Raw genomic sequence first — 23,293 nt, forward strand, 5'->3', positions numbered from 1 at the left:
TATAGGCTGCCAGTAGGAGGAGTGGCCAGATTAAAGGTGCATGTTCCTACCTCAGTGATCCATGTTAAAAGCAGATCTTCTCTCTCCAAGTGATTTAATTAAGAGGGGGGAGGAGAACCTCAGAGGTGTACCTGTCTGGATTTTAGTCAAGTGACAACCAAGAATAGCCATCACACAAGGTATACCTGGCACATGGTGACAAGAAGCTCGTATGATGCAGCTTGCCCTGTACAAGTGATATCTCTAGAGGCTGGGAAGCTGTTTGTGCAGTTTTCTCCAGGTTGACCTTTCGAGGAACCATGACCACTATCTATGGGGCCCCCTTAGCCAGACAACACCCAGAATGAGACTGGGAACCCTGGGGTCCAGTCATTTCTGAGGAAGAGGCTGAGGTGAAGCACTTAAGGGGGTCTGTGGAGAGGAGTCAGCCATTTCTTGGCAGGTAGAGCCCAGGGCACACACTGCCTACTGAGCTGTGGCAGAGCATTTCTTTACTGAAATGCTGACTTTCTCCTATGTAGGGGCTCATGATATTTATGTTAAGAGTGACTGCTTTCTGTCTGCCTACAGGATGGCAATGTGCGTGTGTACTCCATCCTGGGTGCCACACTAAAGGATGAAGGCAAACTCCTAGAAGCCAAGGGGCCAGTGACAGACTTGGCCTACTCTCATGACGGTGCCTTCCTGGCTGTGTGTGATGCCAGCAAGGTGGTCACAGTGTTCAGTGTAGCTGATGGCTATTCGGTGAGTAGGGTGCAGACCCCTCCGTCCTATACTGGAGGGCGTGGGGGAGTACTGTAGCCAGAGGTCTTGGGCTTTGCCTTCCTCAGCCATGTCTTCATCTTCATGAATGGCAGGCACCTGGTGGGGCTCTTGAGAGGATGCTGTGAGCGGGTGTAGTGATCAGGTAGTGGGGCTGCTCCTTGTTTCTTCCTGGGCTGGCCTCAGCTCTGATACTAACGAATTTGTTTTCTTTCTGTACCAGGAGAATAATGTTTTTTATGGACACCATGCAAAAATTGTGTGCCTGGCCTGGTCACCAGATAATGAACACTTTGCCTCTGGCGGCATGGACATGATGGTATATGTGTGGACACTGAGTGACCCAGAGACCAAAGTCAAGATCCAAGGTAACTCCCACCTTGGGCCTCAGCCTGTCTCAGACCCGGGCTATGTGGGCTTCACCAGAAATAGTACCCTGTTCATGGTTTCTAGGGTCAGGTGACCCTGGGGTCTGTGCTTTAGGAAGTGACCTGATGAGATGTGGCTCCATTCTTCCCTCCAGCACACAGCAGGCACTCTGCTGGCCTGCAGAGGAGTCCTGAGACATTCATTCCAGTAAGAGCCCTTGATCTCCAAATGGAGGACAGACATGAGGGAAAGAAAGCTTTGACATGTTTTCCTTTCCACCCCATCTGTGCCTTACCCGGCAACCATGTTGCCTTGGTCCCACCGTGGTGTTGTCAGTAGAAGGGTTATTGGAACCATGCTTTTCCAAGGAGACAGGTTTTTAACCTGATTATCCAGCGTCTTCCCACTGCTCCTGCTGATCGCTCCATGTTAGGTTCCTGAGTGAGTGCCATTTTTGTACTGTCCCCATGGTCTACCTGCTCCTCAGATGATAGCCTTGTGTTCACTGGGACACAACATTTTCCCGAGACCACCTCCATCAGCTACAAGTCAGACAGGCCTGCTGTCCAGGAAAGGCAGACCAGGAGGAAGAGCCCTGAAATAGCTTCCAAGGAGCCATTTTGGTTTATAAGGGAATCTAGAAAATTCACAAATGAAATGGATCAGGAAGGTAATGTGTCAGGGTGAGTAGTGTATAGAATGGACATAGCATCAGTCTGCTGTGCTCAGACTCCCAATTGAAGGTCCTTGGAGCTGGCCTTGCTGTGGAGAGAGTGCTGCACTTAGAGTTCTAAGACCAGGATGGCTTGACCTCCTTCCCGAGATACGTCTGCCACACTTGAATGGGGCTGCTGAACCAGGCTGGGAGCCACCTAGGTATAGGGAACAGGGATCCTATAGGGGGACCTCTTTCCTGGAACTTAGAGGCCCCTTAGAACTTTGAGAAGTTTGAGCTGAATGAACCACAGAGGTGCCACTCTCATGGCTGGAGTCAAGAATAGTACAGGTGAGATGGCAGTTGGACCAGACAGGTCCTCAATACATTTCTTAACACTCAAGTGCCATATGTGACACTAGTAGCAGGACCTTCTCAGACATCAAAATCTAAAGATCTCAAGTCCTCCATGAGAAATGGCATAGCAACATAAAATGTACCATTGATACACTTCAAACCATTGTTAGTGTCAGCTAACAGTGTTTAGCATAGCAGTGTACATAGCATACAGGCACTGGTCATATTCTAGTGCTTAAAGCGTAGCTGTTTTGTCTGTGTTGAGTACAGCCAGAGCCATTGTGAAGCTGGCTGGTTTCCCTGCTTGTCTGGTTCGGCTCTAAGTGCAGCTCCTGTAGACCTTGTTCCATCCTGTCTGACTGGTGATCTGCATGATCACCCTGACCGTGAGAACGGAATCACTGGTGTAGGTGGTCAGAAGCCAGGAGGTACTGCTGGCTCACCTGCTCTTGCGTCTGACCTCAGACTTGTCCTTGTGAAAATGGAACTGTCACTGTGGTAGTTTCTGATTCTGGCTTTGGCCCAGTGGCTCTCTCTTCTTAAATATAGGTAGAGGCAAAATGAAACCATTTCTTCAAATTCTACTCTTTTCCCAGATGCCCACCGGCTGCACCACGTCAGCAGTCTGGCCTGGCTGGACGAACACACACTGGTCACCACCTCCCATGACGCCTCTGTGAAGGAGTGGACAATCACCTACTGAGGACACCGCTCACCCAATGGACCGAATCAGGGACTAGAGTTAACTGCCTCGGAGCACCCTTCTCTTAACTATTTCTGTAACGCTCCCCTTCCTGCCTGCCCTGGGAGTGGGGAGGGCCTGCGAGTACCCTCCTCTCTTCAGGGTGTCCATGTCTGTACGCGTCCTTCTGAGAGCTTTAGACAGTAACAGTTTGCACACAAGAAATAAAGCGAGCACTAAAACAGCAGTGGAGCGAGCCTAAGAACTTACAGCCCACCAGACCGTGAGAGCGTGGAGCATTCCAGAGGCAGCAGCCTCCAAGCACAGCCCCAAGCCCCTGTGGCTCTGCAGCTTATCAGGGAGCTGGATAGGGAGCAGGCCACGGCTCCCCTTTCTCACGCAGGATGCAGTGCACTGGGAAGGAGGAGCCGCTGTGCAGAGCTGTCAGCATTCTGTGTAGAGCAGGTCTGTTCCTCTGTGTAAGTCATGTTACATGGCTGCCTCCCTGGAGCCATCCCCAGATCCCATGGGGACATGTGAACCTTGATCTCATTGTCAGATTTTGTGCTTGATTTTTAAGAATGGAATCATGAGAATTTTTTTTTTTTTAAACGTATCTTGACTGTTGTCTGTCTTGTTCCTGACCTGGCGCGCTGACAGTGCTTGTCCAGACAAGTAGAGCCCTGGTTAGCCAGACTGAGGTGTCCTGGTCATGTGATTACCACGCTTCAATGTTTCCCTGTCTCTTCCCAACTCTGGCCCCAAGAGCAAGATTAAGGACAAGATGATGTTGCTGTAATTTGTCATGTTTTTACCTTTTTTTTCTTTTTCAGTGCAGAAATTAAAGTAAGTATAAAGCACCGTGATTGGCAGTTTCTTTGCGTGTGTCGGAATCACTGGTAAATGTTGGCTGAGAACAATCCCTCCCCTTGCACTTGTGAAAACACTTTGAACGCTTTAAGAGTAATTAGACTGAGAAATAATTAAATATCTTTTCTCTTGATTGTGGATCACTGGCTCTGTGTGGTGGTGCGTGTGGGAGGATGGGGGACTTGGGGGGGCCCACCAGCCAGCTTCTCTGGTGGGGTCTTTAAAGCCACATTGTAGCCATCACATGGAATGACAGCCCAAGAGAAACCAAGACTCCTAGTCCTGTACCCATCTCTGCTTCCAGACCCCACATGGCCTGGCCCACCCACTTTCTTAGAAGCCAGTTTCATTTGTAACTGAGCACTGGGCCTGAGGCTGTCCCCACCCTATCTCCCCCTCCTGCCAGGAACTGGGTCTAGGTGTTGGAGAAAACTTCTCCTGCACCCAAAACAACTCAAAGCACTGTTCTTTGGTGTAGGTTTTAGTCCCTATACAAACCTTTTCTCTCTGGTTCTTGATGTTGATTCTGCCATTAATCTGTAAAAGGATGGCAGAAGTCAAGAAAATTAAATTACACTTTGAAATTCAAGCTACAGAACAAGGTCAGAAACATGGCATTGAGAAGGGATGCTTTCCTATCAAGGAGTCAGTGGGTGGATGAACGCAGGCAGCACTTGAGAGAGGGGAACCTGTCTTGTCCTCACACTACACCGAGTTAGACATCAGAGCTGATAGTGGGACCCAATGGCTCCAGAGTAGAATGCTCCCTGGGAGAATTCAATGAAAAGTTATTTGTTTTTTAAAACAAGCTGTATTTATGTGTGTGAGTATAAGTGATATTTGGGAGCCAGAAGCTTTGAGTGAGGGCTGCTTTCCTGAACCTGGGGTGCGTGTTCTCAGACCGAAAGCCCCAGCAAACCCGTCTGACTCCCTTGGTGCTGGAGGCATAGGCATAAAGGAGACGCCTAGATTGTTCTCTAAGTGCTAGGACCTGAATTCTCATCCTCATGATTATGCAGTAAGTACCCTTAACCACCGAGGCATCTCTGCAGCCCCCAAATGTGTCCCTAAGAAAGACAAACGGTGACAGCAGTGGCATTTGACTGTATTCAGAATTAATCTCAAATCCAAGCTGGCAGGAGACAGCTATACCAAACTAGGGGCCACGTGGATATGCTTGCTGCCTGGCAGGATTTTTCCTTCATAAAAATAGTATAATTTTTAAACTACAAGAATAGGAACGGAGCTGGAGAGATGACTGAGTGGTTAAGAGCACCGACTGCTCTTCCAGAGGTCCTGAGTTGAATTCCCAGCAGCCACATGGTGGCTCACAACCATCTGTAATGGGATCCTCTTCTGGTGTGTCTGAAGACAACTACAGTGTACTCACATACATGAAATAAATAAATCTTTAAAAAAAAGAAGAAACCATGTTGCAGGATAATACCTATCAAGCTCTGAGGCATGATAGTGTGGCTTCATTTCTTTGGTGACTTTTCAAAAAGAATAAAAGATGGCCCGCACCTATGATCTTTGCTATTTCAACAAGAGAGATCTGTATGTACTGTCAAGGGAACACGAACTGTCATGGTGAAAGCCCCATTTGTCATTACTGGTGGCCACACACCTGAGAACCCAGCTGCAGTCACTGATTTCTTGGAGAGGCATTCAACAGTAATGGACGGGACCTGTCCTCATCTTCTTAGGGCCAGAATGATAGCTCTGTGCCAGTCAGCTGCATTTGAGACAGCAAAGATCTGAGGAGAAACATACCACACACAAGAAACACCACACACATACCACACAAGAAACACACACACATACTACACACACACACACACACACACACACACCCCTCAAGAAACACATACATCACACACACCACACACAAGAAGCACACAACACACACACCCCTCAAACACACAAGAAACACCCCACACACACACACACACACACACACACACACACACACACACACACACACCTCAGGCTACACAGAATCAGCATATTTGTCCACCAGCCAGGCTCATCAGCTGGCCTTAGGCACAGTGGATGCCTATCTCACTCTGAGGGAGTGAGTGCGTTTAGTTTTCTCCAGTGGAGTCTCACTGAATATACTAACCATACCTAAGGATGGGTAGGTCTCATGCCCAGCAGTAGCTAGTCAACACAAAGTCATGGGTATTAGGGGCGAGTTTTGGTTTGGTTTTGTCTGGCCAAAACAAACACATTGGTATTTTGAGTTCTTTTGTTTTGTTTTTAATAGCCTTACAGGTCTTTTGCTTGTGGATTATGGTTTCCAGTTTTGTGTATATGGGATGAGAGAGAGAGCAGGTATATGTTTCTCATGCTTTGCGTGTGTGTGTGTGTGTGTGTGTGTGTGTGTGTGTGGTTTGTTTTCATTTATTTTTGCCTTTTTTTTTTCACTAAGGAAAAGGAAGGCTTTGAGTTGTGTAGGTGGGGAGAATCTGGGAGAAGTGGGAGGAGAAACCATGACCAGAATATATTGTATGAAAACAATGTACTTTCAATTTAAAAGTTAATTGCTCAATTAAAAGGAAATCTGAATTAAAAACCAAGTGTACTGGACTCTTTTTTGGGGGGTTACACTAATATGTTAGATGCTAAGACGAAAAGGCCCAATTTAGGAGATGGTTGACTCCAGTGGGATCAAGGATACAGCCTGTCTCCACCCAGCACTGCCCTTCCAGAGCAGTCTCCTGTACAGCAGGCATTGGTCAGGAAGCAGAATACACTCTTATTTCTGATGCTAAGATGGAACCCAGGGTGTCTCCTGCTGGGCCAGTGCTCTCCCACTGAGCTACACCCCCAGCCCTGTCCCCAGGGTCAAAAGAATCAATACTAGACTTATTAAACGGTCCCTTGGGCTGGAAAGAAGGCTCAGCAATTAAGAGCACTGACTGCTCTTCCAGAGGTCCTGAGTTCAATTCCCAGCAACCACATGGTGGCTCACAACCATCTGTAATGGGATCCGATGCCCTCTTCTGGTGTCTGAAGACAGCTACAGTGTACTCATATACATAAAATAAATCTTAAAAAAAAAAAAAAAAAGCAGCCTTCTTACGGGTGTGTTAGAACAGAACTGCTTTTTTTTTTCTTCATAGACTTGCTATGTAGCTAAGGCTAGCCCTGACACCCTGCCCCTCCTGCCTCCACCTCCCAAATGCTGGGGTCGGCAGCTTTCAGTACTGGGGTTTTGTAGTGTACACGTGCAAACTGAACATGAAACTGAAGCAGAAACCAAGCTTGGCTTTGAGAAGCAGACACTGCACTGACACAGTGGTGGTGCTGGTGGTGGGGGTAGTGGGGGTGGTAGTGGGAGTAGTGGGGGTGGGGGTGGCGTGGTACAGCGGTGGTGACTAGACAACTACTTCTCCACAGATCTTTTGGAGTTACTATTGTGTGATATGAGGTGGCTTTCCTCAGCAAGTCACTTGCTCCCAGTATGGACCTGGAGGTGGGTGGGCTTTGAAATGTAGACCCTCCTTAAAGACCCTAAGAGGTTGTGATCACGGGATGTGCCACTGAAGTCCTAGCAAAACTACACGAGTGTATTTAAAGAAGTCGGTAGACCCAGCATTCATCAGAGCACACTTACCAGAAAAACACCCCCTAAAACGGCATTGTTTTACATTTTAGAAAATCTCTCTAATGTGTAATACATTGTTTTTGTTAAAGCAAGTGAAAATCTGGTCTCCGTAGAAGAGGGCAAGGACTTGATCCATTCTGCAGAGAGCTCTGGGCCTTCATCTTGGACACTTGTCCCCAAAGTAGACCAGTGAGAAGCCAGACATTAATTAATTGTCTCGAGCAATCTGAAACCACAGCCACTGACTTCCTATCTTCTATTAAGTTGAAACCCAGCTTGGATTTTCCTTGTATCCATTTACCAGTTTGAAACATTATTTGGGATATGATTCATTCATTTTAAGCATCTATCAAAGAGTCCCAATTTCTCAAGTCACCATGAATGTCACCTATCGGCCCATTGTTTAAGAGTTGTTCCAACTCCAAGTGGTTTTAGGTCTCAGCTCCTATAATCTCCAGTCTAGTTTGCATTGTTAGTCTCAGAAGAGGTGGCATGTGGTCTCTCTCTCTCTCTCTCTCTCTCTCTCACACACACACACACACACACACACACGCAGAGAGAGAGAGAGAGAGAGAGAGAGAGAGAGAGAGAGAGAGAGAGAGAGAATCCACTCCCATGTTATAGGAGGCCTTAGTTCTGTGAACGTACTTTCAGAGAGCCCAAGGGCCAGAGAGTTGGAGTCTGGGAAAAACACCCTACATGGAAACCCCATGCCCAGCCTGTTTACTCCAGAAGAGGAGGCAAGGAGAGCAACCGGCCTCCCATTCACAGCAAATCGAATCACTGCTGGACAATGTATTAAGGAACTTTGTTTGGTTTCTGGCATGTATGTTAACAGTCTATTTGGATGGCAAGGTAGTTTGTTTGTTTTTTTAAAAATCTTTATCAGTTGCATGCCATCTTCAATGAGCAAGATGTTCTCACTACTCTGCAACTCAGGCAAAGCAGACAGTTGGTGACTAGTGGGATGCCGCTAGGAGGATGGACAAAGCTGTGACAGCTGTGCCACAAGCCTGACAGAAAGCCACAGGTGCCCACCATACTACCTTGGTCCGATCTGCAGCTCAAATGTGGGTTTTCCCAACAGCCACTTGGCTAACACTGAGCATATATTTCAGGTTTGAGGAGCTTATTTTTAACTAATAAATACCCTACCCAATTAGAATTCTAGGTCTGATTTTTTTTTCTTTTTTAAATCGGATATTTTATTTATTTACATTTCAAATGTTATCCCCTTTCCCAGTTTCCCCTCTGCAAATCCCCTATCCTATCCCCACTTACTCTGCTTCTATGAGGGTTCTCCCTACCCACCCACCCCTGCCTCACTGCCCTGGCATTCCCCTACACCAGGGCATCGAGCCTTCCCAGGACCAAGGGCTCCCCCCCCCCCATTGATGCCAGATAAGGCCTCTTCAGTTCCTTCAGTCCTTCCCCTAACTCCTCCATTGAGGTCCCTGTGATCAGTCTGATGGTTGGCTTCGGGCAACCACATCTGTATTGGTCAGGATCTGGCAGAGCCTCTCAGGAGACGTCAGGCTCCTGTCAGCTAGCGCTCCTTGGCATCAGCAATAGTGTCTGAGTTTGGTGCGTGCATGTGGGAATGATTTTATATATAAAAGTTTTACAGAACAAGTTTGACAACCACTGAATGAAACCAACTCTAAAAAGCAACATTTTGTTTCTATAGAATAAAACTCAACCGTAAATTCGCCCAATCATTTAGTTTCAGAAAGATGCAGAGGTTGCACCCAGCCCTACAGAGACTTCATGTGCCAGGGTGTGGAGAAACCCCGGGGGGAACCCCACCTGCTCAGAGAAGAAGGGGAGGGAGGATTGGGGAAGAGATGTGGGAGGTGGTGAGCAGGAGGGGTACAGTGAGTGGGATGTAAAATGAGTAAGTAAAAAAAAATCGAATTCCTTTAGTTCTTACTTTTTTTTTTTTTTATAAATTATTCAAAAGGGAAAATTTCCTAAGAAGAAAACCAGGCTGTGACAGTGGCTATCTAGCATGAGACCCCACCTGATTCCATCACCAACACCATAAATAAACACAGAGACAAGAGTGTAATCATTACTCTGGGTGAAAATGAAAGGTTGTTTCCCATAGTGGTGAGTCTACAATCCAGAAACAGGGCATGCTTTTGATCCTGATCTTGAGGCATAGTGGCCATGAAAAGCTGAGGCCCAGGCAAAGTAGTACATACAGGCCTTTACTCCCAGGAGACAGAGACAAACAGATCTCTGAGTTCAAGGCCAGCCTGGGACACAGCAAATTCTAGGTGAAGAAAAACTGTGTGCAGGCATAGTGGTACATACCTTTATTCCCAGCATTCGAGAGACAGAGCCATGCAGATCTCTGAGTTCAAGGTCAATCTACAGAGCAAGTTCCAGGACAGCCCAGCTTAGGCACTGAGGGCGTTGGAGAACAGAAGGATGGTGGTAGAATGGGGGTGGGGGCAGGTGGGATGGGAGATGTTCCAGTCGCAGCAATCAGCAGAACTTGGTAGCTTCAGCCATATGGCTCTGGCTTTTGAGTCAAGAATAGAAGGGCCACAAACAAATTCTCCACTGGAAATCTCTTCAGCAAGAACTGTACAGTTCAAACCACTCAACAACAAAGTCTTCCGTATTTCTACTACAATAGCTCATTAAACTCCCACTTAACGCATTCCACTGTTTTCCAAACCCTGTCTCAAAATCTACATTCCTCTAAATAAAACAATACCCCAGTCCCTGCTGTCAACTTCTGTCTTAGGGTTTTACCGCGGTGAACAGACACCATGACCAAGGCAACTCTTCTAAGGACAACATTTAATTGGGGCTGGCTTACAGGTTCAGAGGTTCAGTCCATTATCATCAAGGTGGGAGCATGGCAGCATCCAGGCAGGCATGGTGCAGGCAGAGCTGAGAGTTCTATAACTTCATCTGAAGGCCACTAGAAGACTGGCTCCCACACGGTTAAGAGGAAGGTCTCATTGCTTAATCCCACTGTGACTCACTTCCTCCAACAAGACCACACCCACTTCACCAAGGCCACACCCACTATTATTGCCACTCCCTGGGCCAAGCGTATTTAAATCACCACAACCTCTTTCTAGCCGGGTCCTCCTCTTTATTCTCCACTTACCGTTTGGCTTCACATCCCCCGCCCTTCTCTGGATCCTGAGGGGAGGAAGCAGGAGGCAGGAACGGCCTAGGGTGATGGAGACCTGAGGCAATGGGTGGGCACAGAGAGAAACAGACTTCAGGGGAAGCAGGCTTCATTGAGCAGCTCATTTAATTGGGGAAAACAAAGGCTATTTAAACATCTGAGGAGTGGGTAGAGGCTTTTGGACAGGACTAGACCCCCCCCTGCTGCATCAGAATGGCTCCTCCTGGTTCTATGATACTGACACAAAGCAAGGGTGCTTGAGCTCCAGATTGTGATTTTGCTAATGACCTGGTGTCCTTCCTATCTGGGGAGGCAGATCTCACCCAGATTTCCCAGAATGGTTACTTCAGACTCACCTGACCTCTGACCCAGGTTGACGGTCAGTCTGCACCAGATTTTCGTTCTTATCTCTTCCAAGTTCCCTTCCATATATGACCTCATCAGGGACCCCTCAGTGAACTCTACCACTGTGAAAAACAGTAACCTATTTTTTTTAATTTTTAGACTTCTTCATCTTTTTTTTTTTTTTTTTTTTGGTTCTTTTTTTTTTTTTTTTCGAGCTGGGGATCAACCCAGGACCTTGCGCTTCCTAGGCAAGCGCTCTACCACTGAGCTAAACCCCCAACCCCTAGACTTCTTCATCTTATTCCGTATGTATAAGGGTGTTGCAGCATGTGTGGGTAGCATGTGTCTGGTGCTCAGGGAAGTTAGAAGGCAGGATCTCCTAGAATGAGTTATAATTGGTTATGAGCCATCATGTGGTGCTGAGAACAGAACCAAGATCCTCTCTGCAAGAGCAGCAAATGCCCTCATCTCCGGGCCGTCTCTCTAGCCGTCATACACCGGGAGCCAGAACGCATTCTTCCCTTAAGGTGTGTCCATCAGTTTTTCCTCAGCAAATGAGAAAATACCTGAACCACTTTCTCTACATGATTCTCATCCGTTTCAGGGTTTAAATCCTGGCGTGGGCCTTGAGCACATTCCTGTTTGCTCCAGGCTGACCTGAGAGCGGCTCCTTCAGTCTCTGCACTACTGGCCTTGCGTCCTCATGGTGGGCTGAGACTTGGCCCCTGCAGGATGCTTAGCAGCCCCACCCTACCCCACCCCCAGCCTCCGAGCACCAGATGCCAGTAGCTCTCTTTGACTTAGAGACGGCACCAGAAATATCTCCCTGCATCGCTGACTGAAGAAGGAGCCCTTTTATTTTGAAAAAGCTGATGGTGCTGGCAGGAAACGGTGTCCCAAGCCTAATGACTGTAAAGAATTAGAAGTGGGACTTATTCATTCAGTCACCTATTTGGAGTTTACTAGGGGCCAGCGGGGTTGAAGGAGCAGAGGGCCAAGCCGTGAAAGATGTGAGAATGAGCAGCCGAAGGAGAAGCGGCTGGACAGTTTGTAAAAAATGGTGAAGGCAGAACAAGCGAGAAAGTGCAGACGCGCCTTCTAGGCTCCGCCCCACAGTTGCCTGGCAACGGCCAGGCGTGCTTGACTCACCATCAAAGGGGCTGCTTGTCCCCTCCTCTCTCGGTCTCTTACTCTCTTCCCCCCTCTGTTCCCTTTCTCCTCGCTCCCCTCCCACCTCTCCACTTGCTCATGGCCGGCCCTACTACTCTTCTCTCTCTCTCTCTCTCTCTCTCTCTCTCTCTCTCTCTCTCCCCCCTACCCCCTCAACTCCCCTCCCCATGCCCTAAATAAACTCTATTCTACACCGTCCTGTGACTGGTATCTCAGGGGGAAGGGAGGCCTCAGCATGGGCCCACAGAGTCATCCCCTTTCCCCATATCATACTGCACCTCCGTCAAACATATCCCTGACTTCTTTTTCGTTTTTATAAAACACAACAGAAAGTGGAAGCAGAGGACGCAGAGGTGAGGCTGAAGAAGCTTAGGCATCTGTATAACACCAGACAAGAGAAGTTCCTTATGGCTGGAACAGAGAACACGGCCGAGCCTTTGGGGGCCAGGGCCTCAGACACCCCAGGATAAGGAGCTGTAATAGTAGTCACCGTCAAGGGTAGAGGAATCTTGATACCCAGGCCTACCTAGGGACTGTGATTCCTCCTGCCGTCAAGAGTTAAGGAATCCAGAATTCTTAGCACCCAAACAAATGGGTACCATCCAAGGGCAAAGCAGGATCTCTAACACTAGAGGGCACCACCTGCTGCTGTCGCCGCTATTCATAGGAAGCCACAAAAGCTGCCAAAGCCCAGAGTCTCCTCACCGGTCCACGTGTCTGTGTGGGGGAAGATAAAGGCTCCAGGCAGACTGATGGGTGACAGAGGAGCAGCAACAGATGATTGTAGCCCAGTCGGTAAGCTGTGTACAGAAGATTCACCCTTCCCATGTCAGGAGGCATCTGCCCTCCTTAGGTCTCTATTGCTGTGATAACCAACACTGGTCAGAAGCAACTCAGGAAGAAAAGGACTTACGGGTTACACTGTCATCCAGGAAGTCAGAGCAGGAGCTCAAGGGAGGAACCTGGAGACAGGTACTGGAGCAGGGGCAGTGGAAGAACGCTGCTTACTGGCTTAACTCCTCATGGCTTGTTCAACCTGCTTTCTTATAGTACCCAGGGTCACCAGTCCTGACACCACCTCCAGTGCAAATAGAACCTAAGAGCAGGAGAAAGGTAGGTTTGCTCCCCACCTCTCGTCTCTGTCCTTTCTCCTCTCTTCCCTCCCTCTCCTCCTATTCTATCTCTCTCTCCATTCCCCCTCCCCCTCCCTCTTCCCAGATCTAGGACATTAATCTCAGATATGGGAGGTCCTGGTTTGGGGGACTTCAGAATTTACATTGGCCACACCTCCACCCCAGTCTACCACTTAAGCCTCAGGCTGTTGGTGAACCTAGTATTCAGGATTTAAAGCTAACACTGATTTTCTATTATTAGATTTCCCTAGGTCTCCGGTTTCCAGGACCTTCTTAGCCTCTGTGATCACAGAATCTACACTCCTGTCTTAGCTAATGTTTTATTGCTGTAAAAAGACACCACGACTACAGAAACATCTACTAAAGAAACATTTAATCAAGGCTGGTTTACAGGTTCAGAGGTGTAGTCCATTCATCATGGCACGAAGCACGGTGGTGTACAGGCAGATATGGGGCTGGAGAAGTAACTTGAAAGTTCTACTATATCCGGATCTGTACGCATCAGAGAGAGAGAGCCACTGGGCCTGGCTTGAGCTTTTGAAAGCCCCAGTGACACACTTCCTCCGACAAGTCTACACCTACTCCAGCAATGCCACACTTCTAGTGCCTACCCAGTGGTACCACTTCCTAATGGGGGCCGTTCTTATTCAAACAATCACAATCCCATAATATCTGCCCTGACACACAACCACCACATCTTCTTGCTTATGCTTTTCTGGGGACCTCTGACTCAGACAAACGCTTAATGACATTATTAGACTCCCATATTTTTGGTGCACTTCAGTAACAATTTATGTCTTATCTTTATGAGGCACTTTTCAAATGGCTCTTTTAGCTTAAGAAGTGATACAAATGGCCTGTTTCATTAATACTGTCAATACATAGAAAAATATCATGAGACCAAAACCTTAAGTTTTAACTTTTCTATCTTATTGCCAATTAATGAAAGCTTGAACTCACAGGACAGCCTCAATCTGGGTCTCCAAGGCTGTTGTTCTAAGGAACCTGGATTTCTAACAGATTTGACATCAAATTTGGTATCAGACAAGAAAGCGACATGACTGGCTGGGTTCTCTGCCACTTTTCACTCTGAGGAATACATAAATTTATTGATGAGACCTGAATGAGGGGCTTCTCTCAGCTTTTGGAGAGTTCAGCCCTATGGGTTGGGGGCTTTCAGGCTCTTTTCCTCAAAAAAAACAAACAAACAAAAAACCCTGAAGGATGAGATTCATGAACTACAGAGGAAATGTTTAGAGAATTTTATTATAAATTAGAGAGAGAGAGAGAGAAGGGTTCCTACACTGCAGGAGGAAGGGGTCCCAAGAAACAGGGCATCATGGAGCTGCTAGCTGCTTTACAGGGCTATGGTAGTAACGGATGATACATGGAGCTGACTGAGGTGGTCAGTCAGAGGTGCCTAGGGGCCTCCTCTCGTTTTCTGTCACATCCGCACCCACCTGCACACCACAGGGAGTGGTGCTTGTGTAGGAGACAATAAGAAATGACCAGATCTTTCTCCTGGCCCTGTCCCCCCAGCAAGGACGGCCTCAGAGCTACTGCTTTGGGGTCCTGTCTCCCATTCTTATCAATGCAACAACCATCTCTCTGACAGAAATCACCCAAGGGCCTTCTGGGAAACCAAATCTTTTCTGGTGCCATATACAGAGAATAGTTTATTGCTGTGTGAACTCCAAATAAAAAGGAAACACTATACCCATTAAGTACACACACACACACACATACACACACACACACACACACACACACAAACTAGAAAAATATTTTCTTGTTGTTTGAGATCATATAAACATGTCTACACGTGCACATGTGCACACATGCTTCTGTGGCAAAGAAGATTGAATCAAATGAATGAATACAGTGGATGTGCCAAAACCCGATAAAATGTAATTTTTGAATTGGTCAAATCATGACTTCTATGCACGTATGAGTAAAATACAAAGCGTTTAATAAGTATTAAATAATTAGGGGGCACTGCAGTGCTAAAACCAATCAAAAGGACATTTCAGAATTAGGCAGCTATGTAAGTTCAGGTACACATGTGTATATGCATGTTTCTATGTCTTCATATGTATATCCGTAGTGATAGATCTCTTAATAAAACTCCAGTCCCCAATTAAAAAGAAATCTACTCACGGAGTAGTAAACCATTCCCCCTCTCTCCTGGGTCCGTCTTCCTTGAGGATCTGAGGATCTGGGTGCTGTATCTTTCACACAGGAATCTCTGAGCTTAAGCGGTCCAGAGAACAGAAAGGGGTGCTTAGCTCTCTCTCAACTCCTGCTCCTAGGTCCTAGAGTCATCCTCTGTGCATCAGGCACTTCACCCGGCTTTGTGGGGTACCCTCATCTCTGAGGGCAGGGCAGATGTGATTTTTTTGTTTTACCAGTGAGGAATGTTTAAGAAAGGAGTTCTAGAACAGAAGCGGGGTATGTGCTGTGCTGGCGGAAGTCATGAGAACCCTAAAAGGAAGACCTGAGATCCAGCCTGGGGTTGAGGATAGGAAGGGAAGAAAAGCTCAACTTTTGGGTTTCAGTGCAATCCTGGTCATACAGAGGATGCTGTAATCTGCTCCTTGATCACCCATTCCCGACATCAGACTCCATGCTGAACTCTTCCCTTCCTTGTCTGTTTTCTGAGGTCCCTGCTTGCATTGCTTTGCAGATGACAACAGAAAGCAGCTGTGATTGTGACTGGACAGAGGTTGACCTGCTGTGGGACCTCAGGGCTCCTGGCAGGCCCTTCTATGCACCTCAGCCAACAAGCAGCCTTGTCTCTTGGCCTTCTGCCCTTAGAGAAACTGCCTGGGACTATTTAAAACGTCCCAGGAAGGCTGAAGGAGACAGTGCCCAGCTAGCATTGGTTCTGGGAGCCTGCTGGGACACAGCTGAGGTATGCCCGGCTTTGATCTCTTCTCCAACGTTAAAAGGACAATCTGGCAGGGAACTGCTCAGCAATTACCCTGTTTAGGTTGAGAAGAGACAGTTGCTTTCCTCACAGTTCATCTCCTTTGGAGAAATCTCCTTTTACTATTAAATGATGATTATCCCAGCTCAGAGGAATGACTGAGGCTTGACAGCTTGGCTTCCCCAGCACTATTCTTCCCACTCTTTCCCATTCCCCACTGAGTTCTCTCCATCTCTGTCAAGGATTTGCTCCCCAAAGGTGCCAAAGGTCCTCTTCTGTCATCTTCCCAGTCATCTCCTGGGACCTCACCTCATGGCACTCTAAGCTTCTATCCTAACAAGGTGGGCTTTTAGCCAAGCAGTTCTCAAAGTGTGTTTCTTACCACAGGAATCTGCAATCCTACCCAACTGTAGCTGACTGTCATCACTGTCAGTAACAAGGAAACACATACCTCCTGGCCCCCCACTTGAGCAAACAGGAGTTTTCAGAAACTAAAAGACAGGGCTACTGGTGTTTTTTTTTGTGTTGTGGTTTCTCTTTTTCCCTACATGTACATAAAGGGATGATTTGGAGGTGGACACAAACATACGGTTAGGTGACGTGGCCCTATTTGTTATCGCAGATTTCTTGAAAAAACTCTTTTTATTATATATACATATATATATATTCATTTATTTTATTATATATTCATTTATTTTATTATATATTCATTTATTTATGATTTCTGAGACAGCAGCTAGTGGTGATCTTCCTGCCTCAGTTCCCCGAGGGCTAGGATTATAAACGTCCTCCAACATGCTTTTCAAGACACTTTAACTTAGAAGCAAGTGATTAAGCACCACCCAATTCTTCTTCTTCTGTTTTATAAAAAGAAAAAGAGGCCAGGGATATGCTTGGTGGAAGCACAGTATGATGTGGGGGAAGGGGGTCCCTCAGCGGGCCCATGCTGAGGCCTCCTCTCCTCCTGAGGTACCACCATACGACGGATATAGTATAGAAATAGAGTTTATTTAGGGCATGGGAGGGGAAGTTGAGGGGGTAGTAGAGACAGAAAGACAGCGAGAGAGAAGGGGGGAAGAGGAGGAGGGAAGAGGAAGAGGAAGAAGGAGGAGGAGAGGAGGAGAGAAGGAGTGGGGAGGGAATGGGGAGAGAAAAGACAGAATGGGAAGAGGGTAAGGGAGCAAAAAAGCAAGAGCAAGAGAGTGAGGAGAGGGCAAACAGCCCCTCCTATAAAGGGAGTCAGGCATACCTTGGCTGTTGCTAGGTAACTATGGGGCAGCGCCTAGACGGAATGCTAACACTTCTCTTGTATCTTTACTGTATCCATTATTCACAAATGTTACAGTGTTTCATGATTCCATCTTTGCAAGGTCAAAAATGCAATAGGAAAATCTTTCTCACTACTTCGCATCTACAAGATACTTAGTTGCCGTTTTGTAGCTGTTCTTTAAGGTGTGGAAGTTATCTGTCATCTAAATGAATTCGTCCTTTGGCCGTATTTTTATTGTTTTTTTTTTTTTAAGTTTGGTTCTTACACACTACTTCTACTTTTCACATGAAGCATATTCTACACGATGAGATTGCTGTAACCGGCAGATCTACTCAGAAAAGCATCAGAGTGCAAAAAATAAAACCAGGGCAATACTTTTAGGAAAGACAGAGGGGGTGGGGCTAAGAAGGGAAGTGAGGTTATGTCTTAGTTAGGGCTTCATTGCTGTGAAGAGACACCATGACCTGCAACTCCTATAAAAGAAAACATTTCATTGGGGCTGGCTTACAGTTTCAGAGGTTCAGTCCATTATCACCATGCCAGGAAGCTTGGTAGCATGCAGGCAGACATGGTGCTGGAAAAGGAGCTTAGACCTCTACACATCTGAAGACAGCCAGAGGGAGACTGTCTTCTGCAGACCATGAGGAGGAGGCTCTGATTCCACACTGGGTGGAGCTTAGGAGAGCTCAAAGCCCAGCCCCACAGACACAATCCCTCCAAGGCCATACCTCCCAACAGTGCTATTATTCCCTGTGGGCCAAGCATTCAAACACATGACTCCATTGGGGGAAAAACTATTCAAACCACTACAGGTTGTGTTCCAGCATCCTTTGTGAAGGGTAAAATATCATCTTTTGGTGTAGAACACTGCTACAAAAGTTTAAGAGCTAAAGCCATAGAGCTTGTCCATTCACAGTTCCCATGGGCTAGAATGGGCAGAGCTCAGCCATGACCTCTTCTGAACTGAGTTCTCCTGCAGCATATCAGTCTTCGGTTTCTGAGGGCTTCAGTTTCTGGCTGCCTGTGGAAAGGGAAAAAAAGGAAAAGCCCCTTCAGCTTCTTGTAGCCAGCCAGCCTGAGTGCTACAGTTTCCTGCAGGCAGCTGGCTCAAGGGCTGTGGTTTCTTATAGGTAACTAGTCTGAGGGCCACAATTTCTTGCTGGCCACAGATTAGAGACCCCTTCCCCACAGTTTCCTGACACATGGCTGTTACTTGATGCATCTCACTGCCCTGTGGCTTGCTTCCTCATAGCTTGAGAGGGAGAGTCTCCAGCAAGATGGATGCCAGTCTTGTGCAGCTTAAGCACATGGGTGCCTCCCTCACACACATTCTGTGTGTCCAAAAGCAGGCCAGAGGTTCTGCCTACACTTCAGGGAAAAGCATCTTAGCAGTATGCACTCCAGGAACCTGTCCTAACTGCCTGCTACACACCTGCTCATCCAGTTAGTTCTTGTGTTGTGTACGCGTGCATTTTATAATTGGTTTGTAGCCCAGAATAGGTTTCACAATTTTTAATATTTTAAACTCTGAAACCAGTTTCTAAAAGCGATTGATTTGGATCTGAGCATGCCCAGGCATAGGCAAGCAAAAAAGCACCTCACCACTGTGGGCAGCCTAGTGAGGCTGGGGTCTAATCTGCCATTAACACAGGTACCAGAGGCTGATTCTGTTCAGAACCATCAAAAGTGGCCATGAGATTGGAAGTTGCAGGGAATTCTACAGGGTGTATTCAGAATGTGTAAATTGTTTAAAAATAACTCTCGTGCCTAAGTCTGATTTGAAAAAATAGTAAGAAGGTATTTTAAGCTATCACCAATTTGCAGAGAATTGACATTGTACAGTATTTGCCATGTGCCCAGACCAACCCCCAGCCCACCGCGCGCGCGCGCGCGCGCGCGTGCGTGCGTGCGTGCGTGTGTGTGTGTGTGTGTGTGTGTGTATGAAAACAAAATACTGGAGGCTAGATAATTTGTAAAGAAAAGAAACTCATTTAGCTCACAGTTTGGAAGACTAAAGATCAGGCAGTCTCGTCTCTGTGCCAAGGAAGCCACACTGCTTCATAACAGGGTGGATGAGCTCATGTGGCAGAAGTGTCCGTCAGCAGAGAGCAGGCACCTACAGAAGAAAGGAGGGGACAAGCAGCTATAGGTCATCTAACAGCCTGCTCCAGGGAAACTAACCCAGCCTCTGAGAGAGACCCCAATCCTTCTGAAAGGCTCCATCTCCTGTGATGGCTGCCTTGACGATCAACATGTGGACTGATACGTAGTATATGAGATTAGTTCCTGGGTGTGTCCGGGAAGATATCTGTGGAAATTAACTAAGAAGGGAGACCTCACCCTATATTTGGATGGCTTGTCCTATGACCTGGGGTCACGGATGAAATAAAAGGGGGAAAAGAAGAGACTTAGACCCTTCAGCCATGATGCTCCCTCTTCTTTCCAAAGGCCCAGAAACAAGGAACCTATCCACTATGGCGCAAGGCCCTTGAAAGCATGAGTCAGAACAAACACATTGCCAAGAGGTTGTTTACACTGGGAAACGTGTGACTGACAAGCCTTTCACACTGCTGGACTGCAGAGTGAATTCACCCTTAGGTCCGAACCTGGATGAACCACAACCAAACCATCCCACCAATCTGCCCCAGCAAGAAGGAAAGCCACCAGCAAACACCTCCGGGCGTGGCTTGTGTGTTGCAGGATATTTGATCACACTGTGAACCCCGAGATTGTGTTGTTTACTGGAAAAAAACTGTTTCAAGTTGTGGTGTGACTTAGCCCTGGTACCCACCTTTACTACGAGAGCTTTCCGCTTATTGTAAATAGGATTAATTAGAGGCAACCGCAGGCCAAGAGGTGGAGCAAGCAATGAGTTTACAGGGAGTGAACATAGGGAAAAAAACCACAGAGAGCAAGAGAAAGTCAGGAGGACAGGTAGAGAAGCGAACGGGAAGTAAACAGGAGGGACATTCAGTTCGACAGGGTTTGAGACAGAATTTCCTTTTGAAATGTCAGCTGTGGAAGAAGATCTGCCAGGTGCTTTCTCTGTCTCTCGGAGCTAGCAGGCTTTTACCACAGCATCTGGCTCCCAAGTCTTCATTGGTAAAACCGAACGACTGAGATTTTGTTAAGAACAACAGTTGCGACATTTCTAAACTTTGATCCATTCTGGAAATTTTGGGTTCTCTGGATGCCGATGGAACTCAGCGTCACCATGGAAACACCTCTGGGTGTATCTATGAGAGTGTTTTCAGAACGAGTCCCACGGACCAGTTCCTTAAATTTCACCACTTCTGCATTTTCAGACATTGACACACATCTGGTTGGTTCTGTTTCTCTGGAAAACCCCAAATAATGCATTGAAATGGGACTTGTCCTCTTATAACACAGTGGTATTGTGTTATAAGAACGGAAGTAACTTTGCCTTCCAGGGACATTTGGTAGACCATAGAGACGTTTTTCATTGTCACAAAGAAGGGATGTTCGTATCACCTAGTGGGTAGAGGCGCAGTGTGCAGTTCAACACCCGTGATGGTATTCATGGCTGTTGAGCATGATGGAATTCAGCATCACCATGGAAACACCTCTGGGTGTATCTATGGGGGTGTTTCAGAAAGGACTGGAGAGAGAAGACCCAGCCCCTAGTGTTGTTGAACCCATCATTCCAGGGTTAGATTGAGTGAGGAAGAAAACAAGCTATGCTCCGCGGTATTCATGTCCCTCTGCTTCCTGACTGTGGATGCCCTGTGACTGGCTGCCTCAAACCTGACTGGATGTCATGTGACCAGCTTCCCCAAACTCTGGCTGCCATACCATCCCCGCCAAGACGAACTGAACCCCCAAACTGTGAGCCCCTTAAATCTTTAGGTTTCTCTGTCAAGTATTCGACCACAGCACTGAGAACAGTGCTCACACATGAATCTCTGAGGAAGAGCCACGATAGCCCTGTGTGCTTCTTGGAATGCAATATCCAGTGCTGGGAATTTGAACTAAGTTAAGTTCATTAAAAGCGTTCAAGAAATGTAGGGATGTTAAACACATATTTATTCTAGCTAGTGCATATAAAAGACACAAAACCCTGGTATTTTATTTACAAGCTGTAAGTCTACGTTGGCCAGGTTCTATGCTGTGCTCGCCTATATCCAAACCATATGCCCCCTGTTACTTGCTGTTGAAGTATCGCCTGGGCTGTTGCCGCTCCATCAGTGGTCCTCAGGATGTACTTCCCTTAGCTTATGTGTTCCTGGTGCATCCCGTCCAATTGAGACCTCAAGCTCGTTCTCCTTTTTCCTGGTGCTATCTTTCCAGACTCATCACTCAATTCTCAGGTCCCGCCTTTCTCTCTCTACTGTCCAATCACAGGCTCTAGTTTTAATTGGGGGGTGGCAAGGTTTACACAACAAAGGCCGGTGTATGTAAGGTTGTGTTTATCTAAGGGGCAACCAGGTCATGGGGTTCAGAATTTAGCACTTGTATACATAGCAATAGATCAATAGCCCAGCAGGGAAGAATAAACTATAGAATAGTCTGTGAATAAGAATGTTAAAACAGGGGTTGGGGATTTAGCTCAGTGGTAGAGCACTTGCCTAGCAAGCATAAGGCCCTGGGTTTGGTCCCCAGCTCCAAAAAAAAAAAAAAAAAAAAAAAAAAAAAGAAAAAAAAAAAAAAGAATGTTAAAACAGCCAAGACAGTGTGTAGATCCTATGTGGTCACGAGACCCCACAGGCATGCTGCCCTCCTTTGGAAACTACCTGTTTTCCTCTTGTTCATAACATATGTCAGAGGATGCTTCCAGAATGGTGCTGAGAACAAACAAAATTGGGAAATCTGAGCTGCACCGAAGTGAGTCCTTTTCTGAACCTCAGGAAAACTTTGCATACATGGACACAGACATGTGAGGGTGTGCACACAAGCACAAGTATGGATATACATACATGCACGCACATGCATGTAAGTACACACGTCCACATAATATATACACATATTTAAGCACATGCATACATACATAAACACACAGCACACACACACACCCACACACACACACACCATATACATTTAGTGTAGTGTTGTCACCACTCAACAACGGGTGGAAGGCAAAAATAGCATCCCTGATGTCCCTCAAGATACATTTGAATCCCAGGAGCCTGTGCCTACCTCACCTTACTGCTCTAAGAAGAATTAAGGCTACAGAGAGAATTCATGCTGCTAATCGGCCAGCCTCAAAGTGGACATTGTTTGTATGAATACAAGCTAATAACCCTCTTTTAATAGATTTGTGTGTTTTATCCCACGTGTCCTCACAGCAGCCTGACGATATAGGAGCCACAGGTCACACTGGCTGATGACGTAGGAGCCACAGGCTACAGTGAACACAATTTTCTGTTATCTCGCAGTAAACAAACCACAAACCCTGATGATCCAGAGTCACCACCACATACAGAGCGATGGGCTTCATCCCAGCCCAGCAAAAACATCAATCGAAGGAAGGTGTCAGTGATTAGTTGTTGGTGAGGGTACCAAGGCCATTCAGGTTCAGGGGCAAAATTAAGCCACCTTCTGCAGTCTGAAACTGCTGAGAGTCAGCACAGTGGCGTGGCACTGCAGCCAGGCAGGTACGCGTCAAGATTCCAAGCTTCCCACTTCTAAAGCAATGACACTAGGAGGGCAACGACAGGGCCAGGCGAGCTGTCTAATGTTCAGACTCTATCATCCTGGAGATGCAGCACTGAGTGAAACAGACCTTTCTCATTCTGGAACATTCTTCCAGACTTGCTTTTTCACACCCTCAGCTCTAAGTTCTGAGGTCATCATTTCTTAAGGTCCCTTTGGGGCCTCGTTGTTCCAAAGTGCCTACCCAGACCCTTGCACCTAGTTGCCAGATTTCCAGCCTGTACCCAGAAGTGTAATCAATAAACAAGCCCTATGTTAATTTTTGTGAGTGGAATGGCACGGTCTGCTGTCCTGAAATATTGGTTCGTGATGTCGAGGGACCA

General features: G+C 46.9%; 1 protein-coding gene across 1 annotated transcript in view; it reads left to right on the plus strand.

Annotated features, from left to right (window-relative positions):
- Wdr1 (WD repeat domain 1) overlaps nucleotides 1–3,833 on the plus strand; it is a 33,755-nt gene extending 29,922 nt beyond the window's left edge. Inside the window, exons 13-15 of the mRNA XM_032915877.1 lie at nucleotides 571–744; nucleotides 986–1,130; nucleotides 2,740–3,833. Of these exons, the coding sequence (XP_032771768.1) occupies nucleotides 571–744; nucleotides 986–1,130; nucleotides 2,740–2,846 (426 nt within the window). The 3' untranslated portion in view covers nucleotides 2,847–3,833. The remainder of the gene's footprint in view (nucleotides 1–570; nucleotides 745–985; nucleotides 1,131–2,739) is intronic.
- The last annotated feature ends 19,460 nt before the right edge of the window (nucleotides 3,834–23,293 follow it).

This window comes from Rattus rattus, chromosome 11, assembly GCF_011064425.1.
Source record: "Rattus rattus isolate New Zealand chromosome 11, Rrattus_CSIRO_v1, whole genome shotgun sequence".
Taxonomy (NCBI): Eukaryota; Metazoa; Chordata; class Mammalia; order Rodentia; family Muridae; genus Rattus; species Rattus rattus.